Source organism: Lagopus muta, chromosome 1 (assembly GCF_023343835.1).
Source record: "Lagopus muta isolate bLagMut1 chromosome 1, bLagMut1 primary, whole genome shotgun sequence".
Taxonomy (NCBI): Eukaryota; Metazoa; Chordata; class Aves; order Galliformes; family Phasianidae; genus Lagopus; species Lagopus muta.
The window spans coordinates 124,264,177-124,291,356 of record NC_064433.1 but is presented as its reverse complement, the minus strand read 5'-3'; the positions used below and the strand labels follow the sequence as shown (position 1 = coordinate 124,291,356).

Sequence of the window (27,180 nt, the reverse complement as noted above, 5' to 3'; positions counted from 1 at the left end):
GGCAGTTTCGCATTCCATGCTTGAGAGCTGGGGTTGGGTGACTGAACTGTTCAGTTTTATTTTCCCCCAGTGATGAGTTTTTCGAAGTCTATCATTTTAAAAAGTGCAGAAGGCTGCAGTACTGAGCATTGGCCTGAGCAGATGTTCAGGAACCATTTTGACTAAGGCTGGGTTAAGGTAATTAAAAAAGAAAAAATTTCTTCATATGAAATACATTGGAGTCCAGCTTGATGTACATATATTGTTAATCTTCTCTTCAAGCTGTTAAGGCCTTAAATTTAATCCTGCTTGAGCAACTGGAGGTTTTCCAAAGACATTGGAATATTCCAGCTCATGCCCTAGGGCTTCCATTCTTCTTTTCAGCCATTACCAGAGGTATCGAGAAAAAAAGGATGCCTGTCCCTGCTCAGATTCCCAAGGAAAGCAAGATTCCTGCACTTGTCCCCTCCAAGAGCCCCTGTGGCATTCCCTGAGAGCTCCTCTGCTGGCCTGGGCATCACAGCACCAGTGCCTCAAAGACACAGTGGCGTTTCTGAGCTTTAACAGCCTACATGTTGATTTGTAGCTGGGTTTTCCTCCACAAAATAGGACCCACAGTGCATATGGGATTTTTGCTTTGTGACCATGTACCACATGACCATTTGCCTAAGCTAAGGCTTAAAGATTCTTAAGAGCCTTCAAAAGGAATTAGTGCAAAGACCGCACATGGTCTTACATATCACAATATCCAATTTTCAGGTATTTAAGAACTTGATGTGAAACGTTTGGGACAAATCACTTGTTAGAAAGTCCTGCGTGATGATAATCACAGCATCACAGAATGGTTTGGGTTGGAAGGGACCTCAAAGCCACCTCAGCCCCAACCCCTGCCGTGGGCAGGGCTGCCCTCTACCAGCTCAGCTGCCCAACCTGGCCTTGAGCGCCTCCAGGGATGGGGCACCACATCTTCTCTGGGCAGCTGTGCCAGCACCTCACCAACCTCTGAGTAGAGAATTTCCTCCTAACATCTCACTTAAATCTACTCTTAATTAAAAACCGTTTCCCCTTGCCCTATCACCACTGACAAAGAGTCTCTCTCCAGCTGTCCCATAGGCCCTTCAGGTACTGGAAGGCCTCTGTAAGGTCTCACCAAAGACTTTTCTATAGACATTCCCTTAGGCAGGATCAGCATATTATCATGCTATCAAATACCCAAGAAAGAGAAAATAATTCTGTTCTTGTCTCAGTTTATGCCCTGAAGTTTGTCCAGCATTAATATACAATGAATTCTCTATAAACGTGTGAGTTGAAAGCAGCAGAACAAATATATTCAGCTCTCACAAGACCAGAAACCACCAGAGGTCTTCACTGCGGCTTCTCAAAGGAATGCTGGAAAGCTCGCAAATGAGAGAGCCACTGCAGGGCTAAAGCTTTAACACAGCACTATGTAAAAGCTGCCGCTTTACTGCTTCTTAATAAATTCCATGCTATAGTCCTACTTTTAGTCACATCGTTTCCAGTCACATTTCAAGAAAATGTACTACTGTCAAACTAAACCTGCAGTTTACTTTATTTATCCTATAAATATTTACTTAGCCTGTAGACTATTTGACAAGTAACACTTGAAGCATTGAGCAGTCCCAAGCACTTGCTTCTTACTCCTGTCAGAGAGCAACACAATAAAAGGGCATTTGTTAAACCTGTTCTGGGAAGGTGCAATATTGCAGCATTGCACTCAAAACCACTTCCCTGTCGTCTTTCTATGCATCATTTCCCATAAAGGGAAGATCAATGTCATCCATTACAAGCCCACACAAATTTATACTGAAGCTCAGTGCTCTGAAAAATAGTATTTAAAGCTTTGAAGTCTCTCAAGTGAAGAAATGACTCACTTGGCAAGGAATTCGTCATTCTCGCTGACTCTTTTCCCAACAGGAAGGAAGATCTTTGCTTCCTTAGAGATAGTTTTCTACTTCCTTTTGAATACATTCACAAAACCCAAAGAACACAAAACCTAATAGCCACAGGAAAGCAGCTATCGCCTCTTTTCCTGCTGCAAAGCCTAGCATCTTCTGCCTTCATAGGAGAAGCCTTGACTTCACTGTGTCAATCGTCAGTATTTACCTCAATATAGAAGATTGAGGAAAGATTCTGCTCACCTCTTTCCAAGTCCTTCCTGTTACAAACTGAGACCAAAGTGGCATCTCTGTCCTTAGTGACAGTGATTCATCACAGTAAAAAAGCTTTAACAAATATGAGAAGGGCTTGAGCTGAGAAGCACTCGTGTCCTGCTGTTCAAAACCAGAATTATTTCCCTGTGCTTCTTTATGTCAACTGAACCAACAGAGAATTGTGTCCCTACACACAGTGTTGTTATTCCTGAAAAACTCTCAGCAGTATCTTGAAGGGAAAGACAGAAAGGTCAAAACCTTGGAAGGGTTTTTGAGGCCTTCTGCAATCCATACAGCTGCAGTGTTGTGCCAGAGGGACTGCAAGAGATGTCACTGCTAAGAATACCTTCATTGTCTCCTCTGGCTGTGGCTGGGACCACAGGTTCCTGAGAATGCCAGAAATCTGATGGGAAAAGTCCACAGCGTGATGCTATCACTGTGGTAAGTCCTGGAAAATAGCTGTTTGTCAGCTTCTTTTCCGCAGCTGGTTTGGGGAGAATACTGATAAAAGCTAAAAAACCAACCACATCTGACTGCCCACTCAGTCGCCTTCCTTCATGGAAGAGGACACAGGCAGAGAGCCTATGGAGCAGTCAGCCCACACAGACACCCACTGTTATCTGTAGCCACATTAAAGAGACAGGTCTCATGATTTAGTCAGGCAGTAGCAATCAAAGCAATTAAAAGTCAAACCTTTAGAATTCTCCAGAGAGAATGGCTTTCCTACTTGGGACTGTTTCAGCATGGAGACATTTCTGAAGACTGGGGTAAGTTCTACAGCATTCTCCTCACATTCAAGGAAGATCGGCCTGTGACATAGAAAATCCTGAATCTCCTGTACAGAACATCTTTTAAAATGGCCTTGGTACAAATAAGTGGGCTGTGCCTGCAAAAGATCCATGGGGTTTAGGTGGTTTTTCCAAATGCAGATTCAGAAAATGAATGTCATGGGAACAGCCAACATTTCACACCACTGAAGAAGTCTCCAAGAGTCCTCCTGAGACTGGCAAAGCTGACAGGAGATTAATTGTATACATCACTGAGGACCCCTTACCAACAAAGAATCATTCTTCTCAGAACAAACATCAACTTCCTTCCTGCCTGCCTTGCCATAGTGTCTGTGAAGGGAGCAGAAATGATAGGAGCTCTGGTGGGGAGAGAGGAGGGATCCTAAGAGCAGCCCCAAGCGAGAGTTTCTTCCACAGCTTTCTTGGGTAAGAGCACACACACACAGCTTTCATAGAATCATAGAATCACAGAATGGCCTGGGTTGAAAAGGACCACAATGATCACCAGGTTTCAACCCCCTGCTATGTGCAGGGTCACCAACCACCAGACCAGGCTGCCCAGAGCCACATCCAGCCTGGCCTTGAATGCCTTCAGGGATGGGGCATCCACAGCCTCCTTGGACAACTTGCTGCACTGTGTCACCACCCTCTGTTACTTTTTCTAAAGCCAAATCTATTCCAGCAGGAACTGAATTCACAACAGCGCTTCTAGCAGAAAAGAAAGATATCTATACATGGTCACTTCACCACTTCCTTCCACTTTCTGAACAACAAAGGCCTGATGCTCATCCTCCTGAGCTGTGGCCTTTGCTGGAGAGGTGAACAGAGCAGTTCCCAATGTGAAATTAATCAGAGAGAACACCTTGCTTCCTGCTCTCCTATTTGGGCTAATCCATTAGTGCTGTCTTTCTCCTTGCTATGCCCCGTATGCCTTGGGACGGGGAAGACACCTTTTTGCAGAAATAGCAGTTTTAGTCTGGATTGTCTTCTGAGATAAACTTCTCCTTCAGACTTGTTTTTCCTGAGCAAATTCCGTACAGCAGCCCCTTGAATGCCCATCCGACAGATTATTGCCCAACTGGGCTGAAACAAACAATAACCCCAGGCACAAAACCAAAACAAACAGAAAAACACTGGCATTGGAGAACAGTCCTAAAAAAATGCTGAGGAGACAAAGCAGTGACAATTTAATGAGAAAATGTTGCTGGATACATTTCTGCTGTTTATGAATAACGACTGAAAGGTCTGTTCAAAAGTGTTTTAATGAAAATTTAAGTTTTTGCATAAAGAAACTTTGCTAATTATTGCAATTGAGTCTCTCCTTGTTGTTTTTTTTTTTTTTAATAAATATTACCAACAATTTGGGTGAGAAGCACCAAAGGACATCTGCCAAGAAATGTAATTCGTAGCTCAGCCACCACCAGAAATGATGATATTGTAATGTTAAAAATCAAGGAGAACTTACATGTGCATCTCTGAGTGAGAGCATTGCAAGCATATATGCTGCCTGTGTAACTGTGCCTGAGTGTTTCTCATTTTCTCTCACACGTCTCTGCAGGACCAGGACAAAAGGCAATCCTGCAGTTGTTTGGAATCTCACCTGGAATAAAACAAATGCAGGAAATGCGTGTCTACTTTGTGTTATCTTAATAAAATATACAGAGACAAAGCATAAAGCTCGTCACCCAGTAATGCAGCAAGACTGCAAACGAAGAACAGCCACATTTTTAAGCTAAAAATACCAGAATAACAACAATGAATTACAATCAGCATACTGAAATGTAACTGAGGCAACACTGCTACTCTAACCCAGCACTTCCTGTAAAAACTTTCTGCTTTGCCATGAAAAAACACGCTTTCCCCTGTGCCTTGTTGTATTTAGGTAGAGTGTTGTATGTGAACTGTCCCTGTGGTAAGGCTGGATCAAGGCCATGCATGTGTGAGTGCAGGGGCCTTGTACCTACCTGTACAAATACAGCTGTTCCCAGCCAGCCTGTGTGACACTGAGACCATCCAGGGGTACCTACAGCTCATGTACTTCTGGGCTCCTTGCAATATGAGGGTTATCTATTTGCTTCTATCATGAAGACTGAAGTCTGTATTTGCTATAATTGGTACTGGAAGACGAAGCTACACACCAGTCCTACAGAATTAGGAGGTCTGAGATGCTGCGTTTGGGAAAAAACTGAACTTTTCTTTCCATTCTTTACCGATATCCCTCAGGGTGCCATGGCAGAAATGTAAACGCCAGGTGTGCAGTTCCATAGCCAATAGCCTTGTGGTCAGAACCCTGAGCACTGAGCCACCACTGTGCCAGGCAGCCAATGCTCCCTGGGCTCCCACCACATAAAACAAAGGAGCAAGGGGTCACAGAGTCATAGAATCATAAGGGTTGGAAAAGACCACTAAGGTCATCTAGCCCAACTGTCAACCCATTCTGATCATGCCCACTAACCATGTCCCTTAGTGCCACATCTACACGTTTCTTGAGCCCCTTCAGACATGGTGAGTCCACTGCTTTCCTGGACGGCCTGTTCCAATGCCTCACAACTCACTCTGTGAAGCAATTTTTCCTGATATCCAAACTGAACCTCCCCCAGCACAATTTGAGGCCATTCCCTCTCCTATCACTGTTACCTGTGAAAAGAGATGGATCCCCACCTCCCCACAACCTCCTTTCAGGAAGAGAGAAATAAGGTCTCCCCTGAGCCTCCTCTTCTCCAGACTGAACAATCCCAGTTCCCTCAGCTGCTCCCCATAAGACTTGTGCTCCAGACCCCTCATTTACCATGAACCCACATGGTCAGCATTGGTTTTCTCCCCTCCTTTTGGTCTAGCTCTTAGACTACAGAATTCCTGGCGAATAAGGAAAAACCCTCCTTACCCTGCCTCTGCCATACAGCTCTCAGAGTTCATAAAGGACACTGTGTGGCACACACAGCAAGTGGGCAGCCAGAACAGATGGCTGGGCTGTGGGAATGCTTCAGCCCACTGCCACACCATGTCTGGTGCCTTCAGCATAGCCTGGGAGAAGATGCTGTGCTGCCTCACATGGAGGCACATGACATGGAGCAAGGGGAAAGCAAGCTCTTTCATTGACATGTAAAATGCAATACTTGCTTGACTGCTTTAGCCTAAAGAGAGAGTTGGTTTGGGTTTTTTCTCTTCTTTTTTCCTCAAGAATATTTGTTCAGGGTCTGCTGTTGCAGAAATACAAGCATATCCCTTTGGCAGGAGGCCACAGCCCAGTCAATACAGAGGTTCCTTACTTTGCACAAAAATACCCACCACACCATTTAGAACCGACGTCATTAAAACCTAACTTTTTCAGTAAGCATGATATAAAAAGGTCTTGTTTGGCTTTACCCAATTCCAAGGTTTTTGAAGACGGTTGTGGCTGCGTGACTGGGTGTGCACCTCTCTGGAGTAGCTGGAAAGGCTCCAAGGCTCCACTCCACGTGGCCCTGTGTCCCTCCTGCTACACCGTGCGACAGTGCTCAGTGGTTCGAGGTAGAGGAAAGCTGGTGAAGAGGCAGGTCTGGGCAAGGCTGTCCTTATCTACAGTCATACTGTGGCCAGAGACCATACCTGTTCTCCAGAGGGAGGGCACCCATGTCAAGCCACTGCAGCTCTTTCCGAGCCCTTAAGCCCCAGCATCTTTGCAACAGAAGCCACAGCAATGGCAACCTGGCCCTCATCCCAACAGGATGGCAGGGCATGGCGAGGGACCTTCCGTTTCCTTGGTGTCACTGCTCAGGATGAGGCACCAGGTTGGTGCCTCAGTAAGGTTGGAAAACACCACTAAGGCCATCTAGTCCAAACATCAACTTAACGCCACCATGCCCACTAACCATGTCCCTCAGTGCCACATCTACACGATTCTTGAACAACTCCAGGGACAGTGACTCCACCACCTCCCTGGGCAGCCTGTGCCACTGCCTGAGCCCTCTTCTAGATGAGTTTCTTGTAACATTCAATTTGAACCTCCCTTGGTGCAACCCAAGGCCATTCCCTCTTGTCCTATCACAGTTACCTCATCATAGACTCCGTTCAGGTTGCTGTAGAGAACAATAAATTCTCCCCTGAACCTCCTCTTCAGACTGAACAATCCCAGTTCCCTCAGATGCTCTTCATAAGACTGGTGCTGCAGATCCTTCACAGCTTCACCGCCCTTCTCTGGACATACTCCAGTCACAATGTCTTTCTTATAGTGTTATTTTTAAAGAATAACCAATTTCTTCTATGCAGGCTTCATAGGGCAAATTTACCTGTTGTCACTTTTCATTCAGGTTAAGATCATACCATACTCACATTCATAAATATAAATAACAGGATGATTTTCATTGAGAGGCAGAGAGATGCACAAACATACACTTTTATTATAAATCAGTTTCTAACCAGTGCAGACCCACGTTTCCAGCAGGAATTCCCCTTGTTTCCTGAGATGACAGCCATTGCATGAGGTACAGCAAACCAACCCACTTCCATAAGTGAATCAGTCTTCACAATCTTGAAAAGGCTCCTATTGGAAAATGCTACCTGTGTTCCCAGCTCAGAAAAGATACCACAAACTTCTTTAATTTCCATTATACCTAACTAAGAGACCTAACAGTGGCTTTACATCACAGACAGGAGGTGGAGGGGATCTTGGCGGTTACCTGATGAGTCTCTGCTCCATTCCAAGACCATGAGATACGACCTGTTGGCCAGGCCCAGGTGCTTCCAGACCCTGCCTCCAAGCCAAGGACTGGGAAAAGTGGACCCAGGCAGTTCCTGCCAAATAGTTGGAGCTGGGTTAAGGCTGCAGATTGTTTTCAGAGAAGACAACACAGTTTCATTCAATGACAATGGATTTCCATTCCCCCTTCCTCCCATCCCACTCCCCCCCTCTTCCTCTCCCCCTTCCCCCCCCCCCAAAACAAAATTGATTTCATACAGAATGATGAAACTTTTCCTTATTCACAACTGGCTTTTAAAGCAGAGCATGTCCCTGGTCTATCCACAAGGATTTTAACCTGATTGACCAAACAAAATGGAAACACAAATTCAAAAAAGCCCTGTGCAGTTCCCTGTGTGAAAGTGGCATTCTTTTCTCCAAAGCTTTTCCGGAAATGCATACAATGAGAAACTCCCAGATGGGGGGAGATTGAGGACCTGCTGGGGGACAAAAGCAATCACTTCCTCAATCTCTGCTAAGTACCTGCAAAATGCTACACACTGTGGCCAAACTCTTCAGCTGCAGTAGATCACATCATGCTTGATAGTGATTGAAATAACTTTCAGTGATCCTACTGATTAAAAGAAGCCATGCAGCTTTTCATGGCTGAGATTTTCTGCCTGCAAAACCCTAATCTTATCTGGACATTACCCAGAATATATCACTTAATATCATAGGATATCTTCATTTCAGCAGGATTGCTCATTTCACCTTAATCAGAAGTTAACTTGCTCTGAGGGGAGGAAAGGGAAATCTGGGACACTTTCACTCTGAAGTGTTTTTTGCTTGCTTCCTCGTGATGCACAGGTACCTCCCTCCCTGCCTGGGAATTCTCCTTCATTATCCACAGTCCCTACTAACTTCAAAAAACATGTCCTATGTAAACTCCTACACAAGCTGGCATTCCTATTTCCTACACATTTAAGCTACTCTGACTGCAACATTCACTTCACTTCCTGGCTTTCACCAACTAAACTCCAGCTTCAACTCTCCAACTCCATGGATTGCTTTTATGTTGCTCCAACTTCCCAGATAGATGTTTTCTCTAAAACTAAGGGTATGACAGTTGTTGGGGCACATAAGGTCCCGACCATAATACAGATAACTAACAGACACCAATTTCTAGGAGTCCTCTAATGTAATTTTGCATATTTACCTTTCATTCTTCCTGTACAAGGTGCATTTTTTGAAAGAAAAAAAGAGATAAATGTAGGCTTGGCCATGCAGTCCTGGAGAAGCAGATATAGCTAACAACATTTTGGAGTCACCAAGTGGTCACATTAATTACTCCCCCAATAAAAAGAATTGGCCTGAATGTGCCTCATCCCATACTAGTTTGAGAGAATAAACATGACACACAAGGCACTGAAGGAGCCCATCAAAATTATTTTGTTTCATCACCCACTAACCACAAAATAATCACTTCTGTAAAATACAGAGAAGCCTGAACTCATTTCCAGGGCTCTAAACATGTGCTTCTCTATGTGTGGATACCATCTTCACATCTTACGGACATTTCCTCTGTGTTGCACAAAGCAGGTCCTTGCTGTATGATGTACTAAAACAAACCTAGCAGGAGGCAAGGGAAGAGTACTTGAGAACACAGTCTAAATCATGAGGTTGCCAAAGGTCTGGGGATGGTCACAATATTTTTCTTTCGAGGTGGAATGGCTGGGTTTCTTATCTAGAACTCTCAATCTTGTGTAGTATGAGCACGCAGTGGTTGGAAGAGCTGGAAATACCCACTATTGTCAGCTGTGAGGAAGAAAGAAAGTGCTCTATATCGCTCTGGTCTTTTGTTCTGAGTGATGTTTCTGTCACTCAATGAATTTTCTCAGCTTTTGAAAATCTTACCTACAAATACGTACAGAGTTAAACTCTCACAGTGTTTGGGAGTTTGTTTAGTAGGGTAGAGTGAGTAAACCAACTTTCCACACAACTGACAGCAGTCTTCTGGAAATATAAACCACACAGCAAAACAAATTCAAATCATCCCTGGATCTGACTGTGCTCACTACTTTCTTTCTCTGTAAGTCTGCATCTTCTTCAGCCACTGACCTCAATGTTCACGCAGATACTTATCCTTAACGGATAAGTGACCCAGATATCACTTGATCTTTCCTTAAATTACATTAACTACTGTGTGGTTTAGTGATTTCCACCTGGAAATACTGCAGGCTTGAGGAATCTGTGAAAATGAAGAGAACTGTAGAAGTTGACATACATTTTTCCTTGAATATACATTGATGACAACTTCTGAATTACAAGTCAAACCCTGTTATACAGGGAAGAGAAAAAATATGTTTAGCATTTCACTTTCCAGTTTTCCCCATCTATTTGGTCTACAAGGCCAGAGGAAGGGCTTAATGAGAGATGTAGCTAGGTGCTTGGTATTCAGACAGTACGGTGGGCCTCAAAATGCAGAGCTTTGGTATGCAACAAGTCTGCCTATTCAAGAAGTTTATTATTTAGTAGCTTCTATTTCAACTTTGCAATTAGTCTGAACATCTGATCATATAAACAGTAATAGTAGAATACTCACAGGTCACACACAGACCCATACATTCATTTCCACCTATAGAGAGAAGGGGTGTTTACAAGAGTGTTACAGGGTACAGAAGGATGCCTTTCCTTGAAGTTCTCTTCTGATCTTTAAGAGCTTAAAAATAACTTTTTGGGCAATACAGAGAATGCCTCATATACATGGTTGGATTTGAGAAGCTAGTTGGGAGTTGAGGAGAGTGTTAAATAGAGGCAATTCAGCTGCACTGCCTTGTGGGCATAAATATCCTTTTTATGAGATTCTACTAGCACAATTTTATTTCAGTGCACAGATTCAGCTTTAAAGAAAAAATACAGCTTTTCTTCATTCAACAAATACTGGAGGGTTTTGTTGTGCTCATATATGTCCAAAATAGACATAATAAACTGAAATTGACCATCTCTCTGCTCCCAAAACATAATATTTCAGCTACAAACATTTTATTAGACAGTTTCTTGTCTCATTCTCTACGTCTCTCTTGAGTCGCTCTCCGCTTCATCTCTGTTCCTGCTCATAAATGGATGAGATGCGATAACAGAGGAAGCTGATCCCACAGATGAGGCGCAGTTGAGGCCAAAGACTTAGACTCTGCATGCATCTATTGACTTTAGTATTTGTATTGACAAGATCATTCCCCTGTAATCCAAGCCATAATTGAAACACAGATTAGAAAGCAAACATTCAGGCCAGAGGCAAGCACTTCCCACAGGCAGTGGAAGCAGCCTGCCAGTACACTCCTAATGTAAGCAGTTTTGAAGCGACCCTTTGTACCATCATGTAGCCAGATGCAGAAGTTAACACAGTATGTTGCCTATGCAGATGCAGAACATCATCTACAGGAAAGCTGTTAACCACAAAGCTCCTATCAGCAGAGATTACACTTAACAAGGTAGCACTTGGGTTGCTGTTCCAGCTAGGCTGCACAGGTCACAGTGTCTGTAGCAGTGTGCCCTCGCCGACTGTTGGAGCAGGCACTTCATTTTGCCCAAAAGTAAACTTGGGAGGCTGATCCACAGCATAGCACAGTTAGGGGGGAAATCAGGAGGTTTACCATGAAACTAGATTTCAGATGGGAAGAAAGAGGCAACTGTATAAGGCTTGGAGAAGGCAATGCTTTTCTTACATTGTTATATGGCGAGGCAAGAACAAGGTTTGTGTGGAATTAAATCACACACGGTTGCAACTGAGCAGAACTGATTATCATTTCATGATAATTTCATTAAGCTCTTGAGGAATGCATACCTCATGTATATCCACAAGAAGTTGGGAGCAGCAGATAGGAAAACTCTCCCAGCACCCATTTCTTTTATGTCAGAAAAATGCTATCAATGTAGCAACTATGATTAGTTGTCTGTCTTCAGCACTTGAATGAGCCCTAATCTTTCACGACACCCTAGTAGATTGTTGTCTCAAGGACAGCCTTGAAAGGCCAAAAAAAGGCAAGCAAAGCACTGCCCAGGGGTGGGTGCCATGTCTCTCCTTGTGCCTCATATACCCTGCAGCAGCAAAATGAAGGACTGAACACACCAGCTGTTCAGCCCCATGGCAGGGCCTCTCCCAAGTGCTTGTGTGTCACAGGATTCTTCCCACGAAGCCAGAGGCTGTTTATTTGGTTTTCGGGTTTGGTAGCTTGGCCCACACCCTAGCATCTGAAAAGGCTTACCAACAATTCCAGCTCCGCCTTTTTCCTGCTCTTTTAAACCATACTTCGATGAGTCTTGCACAGAAAATGTGTCTCTGTTTCATAAAGATCAGCATGCTCTGCTTCCCGAGTCCCTGTGCTTTCTCTCCACATTTAGCTAGAAAAGAAATTACCGTATAGGCAGAGGAACAGAATTTCTAGGGAAAATACTGAAACTGCTTAAAAATGAAGATTTGGTGATCTGCCAGTATTTCTAAAGCAGGAATGTAAAGCTATAGAACCACAAAGGTTTCCACAGGGCACAATTTAAATGATTTACTACAAACCAACAACAGTTCTATAATGACCTGCCCAAATAATTACCAGTTCATTGTTTCACACCTTCATTTTAAATGATTAATTCAAGAAGGCAATTTATTTTAAACAGTGAATCAATATTTTACGGTATAGTTTCTACCAAGTCTGCTTCTCTAACCATCCTGGGATTTTCCTGAGTAACACAGCAGCTTAGACTTTGTGCTACAATTGCTCTAACCTTTCAGCTGTCTTTCAGGCTGTATTTGTTCTGGTTTTTTTTGTTACAATAGCTGAGACTGAATTGGGTTTTAAAGGAAAGGTGTGGACAGCCTGTGAAGTTCAGTCAGAGCAGATATAAAAGGATTTAGAGAGTAAATTTTGCTTTATGCCCAGACTTGGCCACGTACAGAAGGAAGGGAGAGAGGTTAGCTGAGGATGAAAGGCTTTTAATGAATTGCTGGTCACATTGTTTAGTAAACAGCTTCCAGGAGGACTGTGCTTAGCCGTGTCATTTCTAACTTTGATACGAGATTAAAAGCCTGGAAGAGACATCATCATCATTTTTTTTCTTCTAACTTTTCAACCAAGTTTAGGAATTGTTTGGGTACTCAGTGCACTGTACAAACTGAGATCTGTAACTGAGGAGATACAGAGAGTAGATGTGATATCTCTCCATTCTGCAACTTGAAGGCATAAAATAGAGTACATGTTGGAGCAAGAACTACTGATTCCATTAATTCTATTTTGATGAGAAAGAAGTATTAATTCTATTCATTCTTTTCTGATGACCACTCGGATCATGTCAATGTTCTTTGCAAATATTATCTCTTAATGCAACTATCAGTCATAATTCTGTTAGACAGGTATATGTAAGGATCAAACTGAATTCAAATTGAAAAAATAATCTGTAGAGCTGTTTTTTTCTTAAACCAGCAGAACTGGAGCCCTTATTCTGAAACGTTCTTAAAGCCTCAGCTCCAATTCATGTCTGAATTTGTTTTAAAACATATTCAACTCCCTAGATAAAAACAAGCTGAAAATTAATATAAACAAGCTAAAAGAAGACTTTGACAGTGAAATTCTGCACAAGCAGGGAAGTCTGTCCTTATGGCCAAGTTTGCTGTCACTCATGTTTTACTAGAGTAGTTTACAAGGGTGGAAGTTGTGTCTCAGAGCAGTAATTCAGGGAATTTTATGCTGAGCAAGGCAAGCAAGGGAAGACATTTAAAAAACCACCATATTAATAGTCTGTTTATTTAAACAAAAGACTCTTCTACCATACGGAGGTTACAGGAGAGATTGAAAGAAAACAGATGAATCATAAGTAACAGATCCCTGCAGAGACACAGTCCTGCTAAAAGCTATCAGGCCTTTGTAACTTGCTACACATCTCTTACAAAGCAAGTGAAGACATTAACTATCTTTTCTCTGCATCTTACACAGTCTCACACACAAACAAAAGCTACAGGAAATTAAACTGAGCCATCAGACACAAACCAAATTTCAGAATGAGCAATGATTCACACAGTGCCATGGTTTTGTGAGTCTTGACAATGGGAGAAATGAGATTCAGCTCTCCACCTATAAGCTACCAGCCCTGGTAGATGGGAGAGCTCCTGGTCAACCTGTCATCACCGCTCGTGTTACCTTCAGACAACATGCTTATAGCCTCATCAGTCTGCTGGCTATCAGTGGAAGATATCTTCTTTGAGTCGTGAACATTGCTTTGGTAGTTCACTGGTGAGGGATAGTCATTGTCACCCACCGTTGATGAGGACATTGATTCCCAGGGTATTTCTCTCTTCTGCCATTTCAGGTCCACTCTCCATCCTGTCCAGCCATAGAAAGCTAATGTGAAGAGGAAGCCTTGCATTGGATTAAGAATCCCCTAGAAAAGAGCAGTGCAACACAAGTTACATCAGCAAGGCTTCATTCTCAATTCCAGCAAAACATTCTGTATGCATTAACAACTTCCCTTACTCTGAATAACTGCTGTCTTTAGAAGATGGTAACTGCACGCAAATAAAAGTGTACATTTTTCCTACTGAAGACACAAACAAGGCAGAGTGAGAAACTACAACCTGTTGTTTCTGAACACTAAGGTGTTCCTTGTGAACAGCAGGCATCAAATGGTTTTCTAGCATGGATTTTAGCTGGTCAATCCACAGTGTGTTTTTAACATTCCTTACAAGCTCCACATTTTTTAATTCAGAAAAGCAAACATTTTACTCTTCACTAGAAGCCAAGTCAAATCTATGAGAATAGACATTAGCACATCCAGGCAAATTTTTTAAAATAGCAGCAATTGAACTGTCTGGAATTGTTGCAGATTTCTAAGCCAGTGAAAACGTCCATCAAAACAGAATGCAAAACGAGGGAAAGACACTGAAAAAGAAAATCCCAAGTGATTTCCAAAAAATCTTCTGTTCCCACTGCTTCAGGATGTGCGACAAGTAAATGGTTTTAGTGGTTGTCTTTCTTCTCACAGGAATATCATACCTTTTTTACAGCCAGTTTAAATAATAGCTCAGCTGGTAGAGCTGACTGTGTGCTCTCGCAGTGAGCAAGAGTAAGGTCCCTGTCACATGAATGTGTTCAGTCCTTGTCAGGGAGAAGGCTGCAACAAAACAGTTGCATTGTTTAACTTTCCAATATCAGGCAGCTCAAGAGCTTAAGTGCACAGAGCATATTCAGGCCTCACAGGTATTTAACAGCTTCAGAATAAACCTTCTTGAAAAAGGAACCTGCAATATCACCTCTGTAAAATCCCTTGTCAAATATTCCAACAGAGAGAAAAGTACAGGAAGACCCCAGTATCTTATAGCTATATTTTGGTGTGTTGCTTTTAAATTCCATCATGTATTTTCCCCTAATAGCTGTCCAAATGTTACAAGACGTTATTTCTTAGATAGAAATACAGTTTCTAATAAAGAAAACTGTAGCTACAAACAGACTATTAGTGGACAATGCCCATTTTTTGGGCAAATCTTCAAGAAACATGAGCTAAAATTCGCAGCTTGTCTTATGACAGAGGTTAGAGAAGGTAGACCATAAATCATTGCAATGGTCTGTTCTGGATCTTAAAATGGGTAGCAATCACTCATCACATACTCCTGTAAATGGCAGAAAATCTTAGCCTTTGTATCTTTTAAGCAAAGTTTGTATGCTCCGAATGACCGCTCCTTCCTTTCTCTTACCTTTGACTTTTCTTCCCTGATTTTCTGAGCTTTTCCCCCAAACCCACTACACTGGTGCTGTTCCATGAGTCTTACAGAAGTGATTTCAAAGACTGAGAGACACCACGGTTGACCTACCATTATAATCCATGTAATCAGTGCAGCACTTCTAATGTTTTTCAAAGGTGTTTCATTGATATCTGGCTGCATTTCGAGATAGAACAAAAGGCTCTCATTGATGATATTAGATGACCAGCTATTGCAGGAATAAAAAGGACAAAGAGAGCAAAACAGTGATATGTAGATATGTACATATATGTAAAATACAAATTACTTACAAATTATAGAAATTAGGAACCTTAATAAGGAGTTTTTTTTTTTTTTTTTTAACATTAATTCTCAATGTGAAGGGACCCAATAGTTCTCCCTGAGCTTATGATCAGAAAACAGCCTCTTACTTCCCACCCCAGGCAAAGAAATCCATATATCCATCAGAATTAAACCTGATCATGCACTCTTACTGCACTGAGATTATAAACAACTGTGATCTACAATGGGAACATTACGGACAGTGACTTCTTTTGCTTGTGTCTTGAATGTATAATACAGTTAAAGGAATACAAACATATGCATATACACTACAAAAGACTATATAAACTCCAGCATCTCTCAAATTTCAAGGTGATATTTGAGTAGATTTTCAAGATGTTTGTTAAAAAAATCTACAAAACAAAACTAAGTTCAACTTTAAAGTCCTTGAAAATGACATTAAATTTTAAGAATAAAGGTAATTTCTTTTTCTAAAGTAGGATGAGCATAATTAAACCTCATCCTCCAAGAGAAAATGAGAACATGATACACTAAAAAAAGGTTATAGGCAATGGTTCCAATTTCTAATGGCTCCTAAGCAGTCAGAACAGCTTTTCCGCATATTTCTACAGGTACTTCAGGAAGGAAATGACCAACACCCGTATCATATTTTCTGAAGGGATTTGTGTTTATGTTATTTATAAAACAGATCCTATGTTTTTTTCACAGTCTAAAATCTTCTGCTCATCCCTCCCAAACATACAGTTTTCTCTTCTACCCCATATTGCCCAAAATTTCCTTGACCAACTCATCTCCTTTTTTGACCACTGGGATGGAACAGCATCTCCCCTAAGCTTCTAAGATGATACTGTCTCAGACTTTCTGTACAGTAACCTCTGAGCTTTTACACTCTAAAGCTTACATTTTATCAGCAAATTAAAAGAAAGCAAAAACAAACAAACAAACAAACCAAAAAAAAACAAAAAAAGAACCACTTGTTTTGTTTGTTCGGGTGTTTTGGTTTGGTTTGGTTTTCTTGTAATAGGAAAACTCATAATGAGACAAAAAGGAAATAAACAGTCAAGCCCACTGTGTCCACTGAGGAGTTGCTCCTTTCTTTCATGCTTGCTCCCAGTCTAGCAAGCTGACCACAGTCCCTTCGGTTGTAATGCACTTCTGTGGTGCCTCCAGTACAATGTTCTTTCTTTCTGTAACCCTAGAAGCCTGGATAAAACTCTGTTCCCTGTTATTTACAGCAATTTCCAGCATGCCACGCTTCAGGCTGCTTTGCTACTGTCAGTGCCCTGCTCCCACTGGCTATTCCACCCTTCCCAGAAGAAACTTGTTTCCTGAGAAATGACCGGAGCACTCAAATATACAGCAGCAAGGACAAAATAAAAAGCAGCCTTTCTCCCTGTTCAGCCTTTTAAAGCAATGAAACATGCATTACCCACATATGAAACAATCAAATACTTGCACAAACTGGGAAATTTGGCCATCTTTTCACTACTTCTAGGCTGCTTCCTTCCTCCTTCCCTTGCTTGTGTTACCCATGTAGGTGAACACTTTCCAGCAGTGACCATGTCTTGCTAGCTCACTGCAGACACCCACATAGCATGGATCACTCCCTCATCTGGTGCCTTTAATATTGTGTGATGATTGTAAAACTGCTCCTAAAGCAGGGCTTCTTTCAGTTCTCTCAGTTTTGCTGAGTGCATCCAGCACCTTCAGTCCCATCCACCACCACAGCATCTTTCACACTGGATGGTGCTGCTAGAACAGACATGCAGGGGATTTGGGAATGAGGTATGGGGCACCCTCCCTCCTCCCACATCTTCCTTGTGCCCTTCTTCTTCCTCTCCCTGCCCTACCACAAACTGCTATTTTAGTGGAGGAAGGTGGAATATCAGAAAAAAGATCAGATAATGAGAAATTTCACACACAACACACAGAGATTTCCTTTCTGGTGTGTAAGTCTGTATTTCCAGCCAACACTATACTTGTTTCACACACTTGAGAGCTGCAAACTATAGAGATGATGCATCATATAATCATAATCAGAGCCGTAAGCATGCCCTAGAAGTGTATTTACTGTAAGTTTTCAATGGCATGTTTGATGACAAGCATGTAGAGTGAGCTCTGGGGAATCTTGCTGCAGTTTCAGACAGCTTTAGGTTGCATTCAGCTTTTTTTTTTTTTTTTTTTTTTTTCTTTGCTATTGTTCCTCAGTGTCATTGTTTTCCTGTTGGTTAAACATTTTTATCATTTCCTTGCAGCCTTGTGATGCTACATGAGTGATTCAGCTAATCTGAGAACTAGTTTAGAACTGTCTTCCTTAGAAACTTTCCCTTCCAACCATAAGGACAAGCAAATGAAATAACCCATCAGATTCTGTTCTTGTCCCCAGTTGTTTTAATCTGGGAGAAGGCAGGTTAAAACAAAATGCATCTCTTACCAAACAATGAATACCAGCATAATTTTGAAAAAGCGCATCTGGATCTCTGTCCCCAGCCGTCTCTCATTCTCTGTGTAAATCCCTTGTCTCCCTTTCAGTAAAGAGGCAACTGGAAAGTATAAAGTTGTGTTCATTAATATACGTACATCTCATCATTTGTAGGTACAAGGATACAGAAAACAGATGTCTGTAAAGAGGGAACAAAGGAACCAATGGGTTTGTCTCCAGCAGCAAATGTCATACATAGCCTAATCCTAAAGATTAGGACAATCCTAAAGAAGGACATCCACTAAGGTTTCCTGAAGTAGGTGGCATCCCACTAGCAGATTTTTCTTCTCTCAGTCCCATCGAAAACAGAAAATAGTATGGTCAGCACAATTCTTTAACAAGAAGGTAGTGCTTACGCTTCTCTATGATGTTCGTGATGTAAGGAAGTATTTATTATGTGATGTTCAGACTGAGACAGAATGCAGTCAACACTATTATACACTTCATATGGAACTGTGACATGAAGACATAATTGACTACTACATCTCTAGAACCTGAAACTGTAATGTCAACAAAAATAGATAGATAAGCAACATACTGTTCAGATACCAAGGAATCGACATATGTACTCACACAAACATACTCATTGTGTATTTTCCCATAAAAGGAACAAACTTTGAGAGATTATCCAATTCATTCTCAGCCTCTGAACACTGCAGCTAGATCCAGGTATGGCTGTTTGCAGCTTCAGCAAACTAGCTGAAAAATCAGGAACACACAAAGAATTCCTCAGCCAAGAGATTCTAGTGCTCCATCTATCCTTAACATTTTTTGCTCCCTAACTACTTCAACATCCTTTCTTTAACCTGAAGCTCAATGTTTATTTACTATTCTCTACAGCCGAAAAGAAATTCTGTTGTTAAGAAACAGCTAAATTCCCACTTCATTACATTCTACAGGTCTCATGATGTAAATCTTTTTTTCTTGTTGTTGTTCTCTTGTTGCTTTTCTTCATCACTTTCATTAGACAGTGGAGAGAAACTGCAGGATGTTTGAGAAAAGTATGCTTGCAAGACTTTAGAACAAGGAGACACAAGACATCATCTTTAGCAACGTGCATTTCTGAAAGTATTAAACAAAATTTGATCCTTAGCACCTACATGAGCAGGTAGCAGAGGTAATACAGACACAGATATTAAAGTAGCTGTACATGTAGGTACGTTAGCCACACAGTCTGCCAGAGGAATATGAACATATGTGCACATACCTACAAAATGCACACATACATAAACACACATGGATGGACGTCGCATACAAGCACAAACATTTATTATTTATGTTCTCATTGAAGACCTTTGCTGCTGTCTCTAGAAAATGTATTGTCCTCTCTTCTATAGGACATGCTGAAGAAGGTAAGTTTACCATTTACCTAACTACTGATTTCAATACACTCAAAAAAGAGTCTATGCCTTCAACCCACACAAATACAGCAGCTAATGCAGAGTGGAGGAGTCAGCTTACTGACTGTTTTTAGAGACCAAAACATCAGTTACAGGTATTTTTGATTATTTAAAATTTAGGCTAAAGCTTATCTTTTCCCTATAGAGCATTTTGGTCCCAGCCTTTGGAGGTAGCACTTGTTTTCTGTTTGCTCATGCATAGAGACATTATTCTAAACTAAAATACAAAAACCAAAAACCATTATCCTGAATAAATTAGGCAGAGGCTTGCTGAGTGCTATCTCAGAAATGCAGGTTACAAGACTAAGATAATACAACGATGCAAATATGGTTTGTCTTTTGTACCAAGTATGTAGCAGCGCTCTGGGACTCTGAGATAAGTGAAAAAAATAGAAGGTACCTCCATAAAGGTAATTAGTTGTACTTCAGTATGTAATTGGTACAGTGTTGTCTACATCTATAAAACTTGGCAGTGTAACATCAGCAAAAACAGGCAGATATTCTACATATAAAATACATTTTTAAAATATTCTATGGATTTTGTCAGCTATTCCTTTGATGATGGGCATTACTGAGGAAAGCAGTGCAGATGGGATGAAGACTGAACTCAAAACACAGTCTCTTCTGTTGCTGTTCTTAAATATTGAATGTGTAGATTATAAGTATGAATTCAGGCACTGAAAACATCTAGCACTGATCATGTTACATTAAAAGAATTAATGGAATTTGTTCCTTTTTTTGCAGTCACATTTCTTCGAAGTGCTGGATGCTAAATCAAACAGGAGCTTCGTGATCTCAGCCGAGTTGTGTACAATTCTCACTTGTTTCATAATCTCAGAATCAGGAGTAACAAAATTCTGATCCTTTTTTAATTCTCAGTTTCAAAGAAGTTAAACAAACTATTGGATATCACCAACATTATCCTTAAAAAGGAATTAACTGCATTCCAAAATACACATTGGTACCAGTATTATAGTACCATCATATATCCACCATATGCTGCCAAAAATACTTCAAATCAAAAGTAATTTAGTAACATGGAAATAACTTTGCCAGTCTGCAATAGTAAGATCTAAAACAGCCTAACTTCAGTATGTGATCAGTGTACCTCTATTCTAATTTTCTATTGAGATTGTATCTCCATTTTGGTAGGTAATACTCTTCTACTCTCAACTGCATCTGTTTTGATATAATGAGGAGCTATTCCATATCCTTAGATACACAGGCATTACTTTTTACTTCTACTTTACTTTTATTTCTATTTTGCTAAATAAGATGTACGCATTCATGCTGGCCATTAGGAACATACCTGCAGTCACTGTCCTTCTGAACAGGACTGGGTTGACCACCAGCACCAGCAGAAGCGGGGCATAGGTTGTGATGTAATGTGGGATTGCGTGCTCCAGGCCTCTTTCACAGCTGAGAACAAATTATTAACATGTTATTCATTATTTTCTTTCCACATCTGACAGTCTCAGCTATTTCATCATTGTCACATTTAACTAAAACCAAAAACAAACAAGAAAACAAACATGAAAGGAATTAAACAAACAGGTGCTAAATTTTAATTCTTGAATTTTCACAACGAATTCACACAGGACACAAAGTTGATTATTAACTCGCACGATCTGTGACTTCTCCTCAATTTTAAAGGAGTAAATACAAAGCTGAAACCAGGAGCAGAAAAACAGGAGTGGACCAGTATTTCACGCCTGCAGCAGCCCTGTGCACTGTGTCACCTTCTTGGGCATCATGACCCTGCAGCGGCTAACAGCAGGAGCTGCACCACAGCACTGAAATGCATCACAGGGCATGAAGTGTCTGGGAGATATCTTCAGGGCCCACTGAAACCCAGGATGCATGGACTGAGTAGGAGACACTGCTCAAATATCCAAAAAAAAAAAACCAAAAAACAGTACTTGGATGTCTGTCTCTACCATTGATGAAAAGACATTCAAATGACCACAGAGTACCAGGGTTTTGGAGTCTTCTTTCAGAGGCCTGCTCACCTGGAAAGGGACGGGTAATAAAGCAGCGCAACACCCTCCACGCAGAGCAAAACTGCCAGCCCCCAGGCCATCATGTGGTACAGCACGATTGTACTGGAGGAGGAAGCAGGAGAGAGGTTATCAAGGACACTAACTCTCACACGGCAATGTTAACATAGGATAGGTGTGAGGTGAATAATGCCAGCAGCACACTGAGGAGGGCAGGAGGGATAGGGGCCTTTCAGGAGAAAAGGGAAATCCTGGCGGCTGGACAGGCTTGCACACAGAAGTGTCATATCCTCCAACCAGAGGCCAGAAGTCTCTCCCCTGTTCCCACATCTGCAGAAGGAAACCCTGCGTCCTTCACTGCTCCTGCGGACAGCACATTCAGGAATTAAAAACAGAAGAAGGGAGCCAAACAGCCAACCGAGCACCCTTCTGAAGGCTGCAGAGAACTGTTCGATTTGGAGAGTCAGACACTGCTCCCACCTGAGAGAGGATCATAGCTCTGTGCTTAAAAAATCTTTCATTGCTGTTTTATATTAATGTTAACATTTCTGCCACAAAAATCAATATCAAGTACAGAGCAGAGATAAAAACAGCATCTTGTGGCAGTAGTGTAATGCCCAATCTACACCCTATTTTTCTGAAAGTTAAATAAATTCAGTTACATTTAAATGCTAGTTAGGCACAAGCAAATCAATATCCAAGCATTGCCCTTGCAATTGAAGCACTTAGAACACCATTCACACAGATCATTATCTGGTAACCATGCGAACATCACGTGTTTGCACAGACTTCATTTATACTCTCAGATAGCTGCATGCAAACATGGATGTACAGCATGAGAATTAAAATAGGACATTCAGAGCTTTAATTCTAGTACCTCAGTCCCGCTGATCTTCTTACCACCAAGTAAGAATCGACAGCATAGCAAAATAACCACCAGAAGCCAGCACTGTATAACAGCTGGATCCACATCTGCAAGGAAAAAAAAGGCAAATGTCACAGCTGCTTCTTAAACATTGCTGGAGGTGAGGGGAGACTCAAACCTTTTGCCTGGGGATTTGTTCTTTCAATGTGTGCATTTTCCAACTGAGATTTGTGAGGTATGAATTCTTACTGCAGTAGTGCTGTAGCCAAAGGATCTGCTCCTAGGTAAACTGAGCAGTTTGCCTTCACAGCTTGTTCAGTTGTTTAGAAAACCTGGTGTTTGTTTACATCTCCAGTCTTAACCCTGAATGGCACAAATTAATCTAAAGTCAATTATTAAACAACGTTTTAACTTTAAAGATTAGTAATGAACATTTTATTTTAAAAAATCGGTATAACATTTTAGTAAAATTTTATTTTTCAGTAGCTGAGGCATGAAAATATAACTGAGGTCTGCCTTCACCACAATGGTGGTGAATAGAAGTGCCTCTGTATCATGAGTTCTGTGTGTGATGGGTATTTTATCCACATTCAAGAACTTGAGTTGGTGTTACTACTGATAAAGATGATATGCAGAAAAATAGCCAACTCTGTCCATACTGAACTCCATAGCTAATCTTTTACAAAAATCCAAAGGAAACAAGTTCAAGTCAAGTTAAATTCCACTGCATTTTTGAGTTGACCCTATACATTTTTCCCATGAGCCTATAGAAGATAACTGACCTCTCTTAGACCCTGTTTATAAATTCCAAATCCTTTCCCGACAGGAGCTGGCTATTTGTAATGGTCTGGGACTATTTTAATATTCAGAATACCTTCCCTTTGAGCCCTGCTTTCAGCTCGTATCTGAATATCCTTTGTCACAGTTCCATAGTAGCATCCTTTTACACCTGGAAACCAACATACTTGTTACTGAGCCAGACATCAGTGACTTGAGTTCTACCATTCCTTCCTCCAAAGGTAAATCAAGCTGGGAAATACTTCCTTACAACAAGGGTATAGTTCCTATATCTAGTCATTCGTGACATGAATTATTCTGCATTTAATCAAAATGCTAAGACATTTTAATAATACATAAGCCAGAAAATAAAATTCCAGTTTTCCTGCTAGTGCACTTTATTCACAATGCTCAGTATGTAACTTAATCTGCACTATTACATATTTGCTGCAGTTAAGAAATGTAAAATTTACTATATATAAACGCATACATACAAAAATAAACCACGAAGTCTTTCCACACATAAATTCCAACATAGTTTAGATGGTTGCCAAAATTAATAAAAAGCAGATGCACCTAAAAAACAAATTTTTCATATGCTATCTAGCTTCTTGCAAAATGCCAGATCTTGCTATAGAGTATCTATCTAAAGATCTCATTTGAAGGAGATGCTTCAGAGCCTCACTATTTGGAATTTCACTGACTTGTGTGTAAATGAAATAAAACAATAGCACCAGAAGAAACCTAAAATAGAACCAGAAACATTTTATTAACTCACATGAGAATATGTTAGGGGAAGTAGGGTCATTTTTCATTCCAGTATAATTAAATTTAAACTTAGCAAGTGACTCAAACTGCAGCACTTTCCTGGAGCCCAAGATAGGGAAAACAAAAACTGCAGTAGACAGCTCTGCTGCTTGCCATTTAACCTGAGATCAAAATGAAAAACAAACAGTCTGCATACAGCATCCCTGTCACTGCTTTAAAATATTACTTTCTGTGGTAAGGGCCAGAAAGCAAAACTTAAGCCATATGGAAACGTGGTTTTCAAACAGGGCATTCCTGCTGCAAGATATTGATGTTGGCAGTTTCACCTTCTTTTAAGAAGAAAAATAATAAGCTTTTGTATCTCATAAGCAAAAATTAAACATGTATGATGGAAAATTGAGAACTAATAGGTGTGTACAGCTGATACTCGCTTCTGCCATTATGTCTGAAATTGTTATTATTTAGGCATATGAAATAAAGCAAGTTGCATTTTGGCACATCTTATTTAAAAACTACAAGAGCTGAATAGTTTTATTTATAAGCAGCATATTTCTTTTCTATATTGTAAGCTTTGATTTGTTAAGATACTACCATTATTGCTGATGCGTGCATTCTTTGGCTACCCTACATTCCTACTGAGCTGAGGAAATTGGCATAATTATCTGTGTTTTAGTTAAAAAAAAAAAAAAAGTGACATTTTTCTTGTACAGTAAGCTCAGATTTTATACTTCAGGCAATAGTGTGATTGTATTACTTAAAATTTGCACTTCTGTAACGCATTTGCATTTTCTTTTTCTATGTTCCTTAATCCAGAATCCACATCAGGGATTTAAGGAAATTCTAACCCCCTTTGGGACGCAGTATGTTGCCTTTTGGATCCTGTGTGAGCAAAGCAAGCAGGACTGTACCCCTGTACCTACCGCGCTGCCCACGCAGAAGACAGAGGGCCACACGTCAGTCCCGTTGGCCACTGAGATGTTGGCAACAAAGCTCGGGAAGCCCAACCAGACGCTCGACCTGAAGATCACACCTGAAGAGAAACGCATGAGTGCTCTGTGCCTGTCAGCATGATCACAGTCACATGCTTGCTGCTGGTCGCATGTTCTGCATTGCGGCCTGGATTCTGCATGCTCACAGGACTGTGGCTATTGGGGTGTGCAGTGCAGGCCAGATGCCAGGGTGAGGGCTTACAGAAAGCAGCTGTGAGCCTGGAGGACTCGCCATGTCATGCCACAAACATCTAAGCCTCATTTATCTACAGATACTGTCATACACTTCCCTAAAGGGAATCAAGAGCATTTAACGCATCTGCATTGCCAGCAACTAATGACTTACAATTTAATTTACAGATATTCATATTGCTAATGGTCATTTCTCTGCAACTCCTCATTTCAGAACAATGTTATTTAACATTTTTCTCTGTCCTCATTTTTACAAGCAGCTCTTTTCCTCTCTGTCAAGGAGCTGAAAAAAGCATGGTTTCACTATTAGGTAAGAACAATACTGGCTTTTTGCATGAATTTAGTTTGCTCCTGAGGTTTAGTGAGTTTGCACCAACCCACAGCACCAGCACACCATGCTTCCCACCCTCCAAGGTGAATCTAATTCAAGAATAATTGCAGATAAATAGTTTTTGTTAGCCTGTGAAAGAGAAAAGGAGAAAAATAACTTTTTCTGCTGCTGGCTTTATCTGACTGAGATTAGGAAAGATTTATTCTCTGAAAGAGTGGTCAGCCACTGAAATGGGCTGCACAGGGAGGTGATGAAGTCACTGACCCTGAAGGTGTCCAAGGAACATTTAGGGGTTGTACTGAGGGACATGGTTAGTAGGGAAATATTGGTGGTAGGCGGACAGCTGGACTAGATGACCTTGGAGGTCTTTTTCAACCTTCGTGATTCTGTGGTTCTATGGTTCTATGATTGAAAGGCCTTTTTCCAGGTGCTTTTGTGCTCTTTCCATGTCTTTCTCTATCTTCCCATCCATCGTCTGTTTTAATATTGGTTCTTCTTACGTACCATGAGAAGACCTGGCTAGGTGTGAAAGTGGAAAATGTGTAAAACCCTACTCCTTTCACAGGCAGCCAGAGAGACTTACACAACAGTACTACTTCAGTTATCTAAAATGAGAGAAAAGATGCTAATGTGGAAAAACTCAGCTTTTATTTCCCCTGTATATGTCATGATAATTTCTGTCTAAGATGGCAGTAAATTCCAGGGCAGATTTAGACAGCCCATTGCTGGAGGCAGGGCTCCCTGTTAAGGGTGCTTCTCTGCTTCCCCATGCTGGCACAGTGCTGCAGTTCTACACACCATGCTGCCAGCCTGCTGTGTGCAGTTTCGGGTTGGTATGTGAACAGCGGCACTGACTCTGTTTGAGAGGATTTACAAACACGTGCAAGTATTTTCCAAATGCAGTCCAAAGGATCAGCTAAGTTGTGGAAGTCAGCTTTAGTTATTCATGTGCTCCCTCACTTCTGCTTCTACACCTTCCTCTAAGTGTCAGCCAGTGCAGGGTTTTAATTTGAAGTAGAGACTTTGTTGAAGATTTGCCAAGAACTTTTACTTTTAAAACTTAGCTATTAAGCAAGACCTTTCTCCCCTCCAGGCCTGCCCTTTTCTCATCTTGTTCAGCCCAAACCTTCCCCTGAACACACGCAGCACGTTCCCAACCATCTGCCAGCAGGGCCTGCTGCAGCACACGCAAGGAACACCAAGATGGCGCTTACCTGAGCCACCGAGGATGTCACACACGGAGATAAGGAGAAGAATGGTCGAGGAGGAGGAGGCTTTGGGCATCTTCCGCAGGCTCTGCCCCTTCTTCGGCAGGAGCTGCAGGATGGTCAGCAGCAGGCTGGCTGAGGCGCTGCCAATGCAGACCGCACAGAAGACCTGGGGCTGGAAGCTCATCACAAGCTGCGTGGCTGCATCCCTGTTGGGGCAGCAGTAGGTTTCTAACCTGGGGGAGGCCATGAAGCATCCAGATGGCGGAGGGGGCCTGCGAGCAGAAGCCGCCGCTGTTGCTTCCAAAAGGCAGCGTGAGCTTTTTCTTCACCCTCCCCATTAGACCTCAGTGGTGAGAATCACGCGATTGAAGGATCATGTGCTGCTGCTGCTGGAAGTAAATCCCCTAGAGCGGCCTTTCTCAGCCTCTCCTAGCAAGGAGATCAAATCAGAACAACAACACACAGTGTAATCTGAAACATGCCCCATGCTTGCTCAGAGCCATTGGCAAGAGTTCACTCAAACCTT

The 27,180-nt window shown here is 41.6% G+C and overlaps 1 protein-coding gene across 1 annotated transcript; it reads right to left on the bottom strand.

Moving 5' to 3' along the window:
- Positions 1-12,985: 12,985 nt before the first annotated feature.
- On the bottom strand, positions 12,986-26,902 carry GPR143 (G protein-coupled receptor 143). Its single transcript, XM_048959370.1, has 8 exons — positions 26,658-26,902; positions 24,852-24,961; positions 22,399-22,493; positions 21,534-21,626; positions 20,834-20,943; positions 18,077-18,185; positions 15,451-15,568; positions 12,986-14,024 (listed from the first exon to the last, which is right to left on the bottom strand). Exons 1-8 carry the CDS (start codon positions 26,899-26,901, stop codon positions 13,725-13,727), a joined length of 1,179 nt encoding a protein of 392 aa, XP_048815327.1. The 5' UTR covers position 26,902; the 3' UTR covers positions 12,986-13,724.
- Positions 26,903-27,180: the final 278 nt, after the last annotated feature.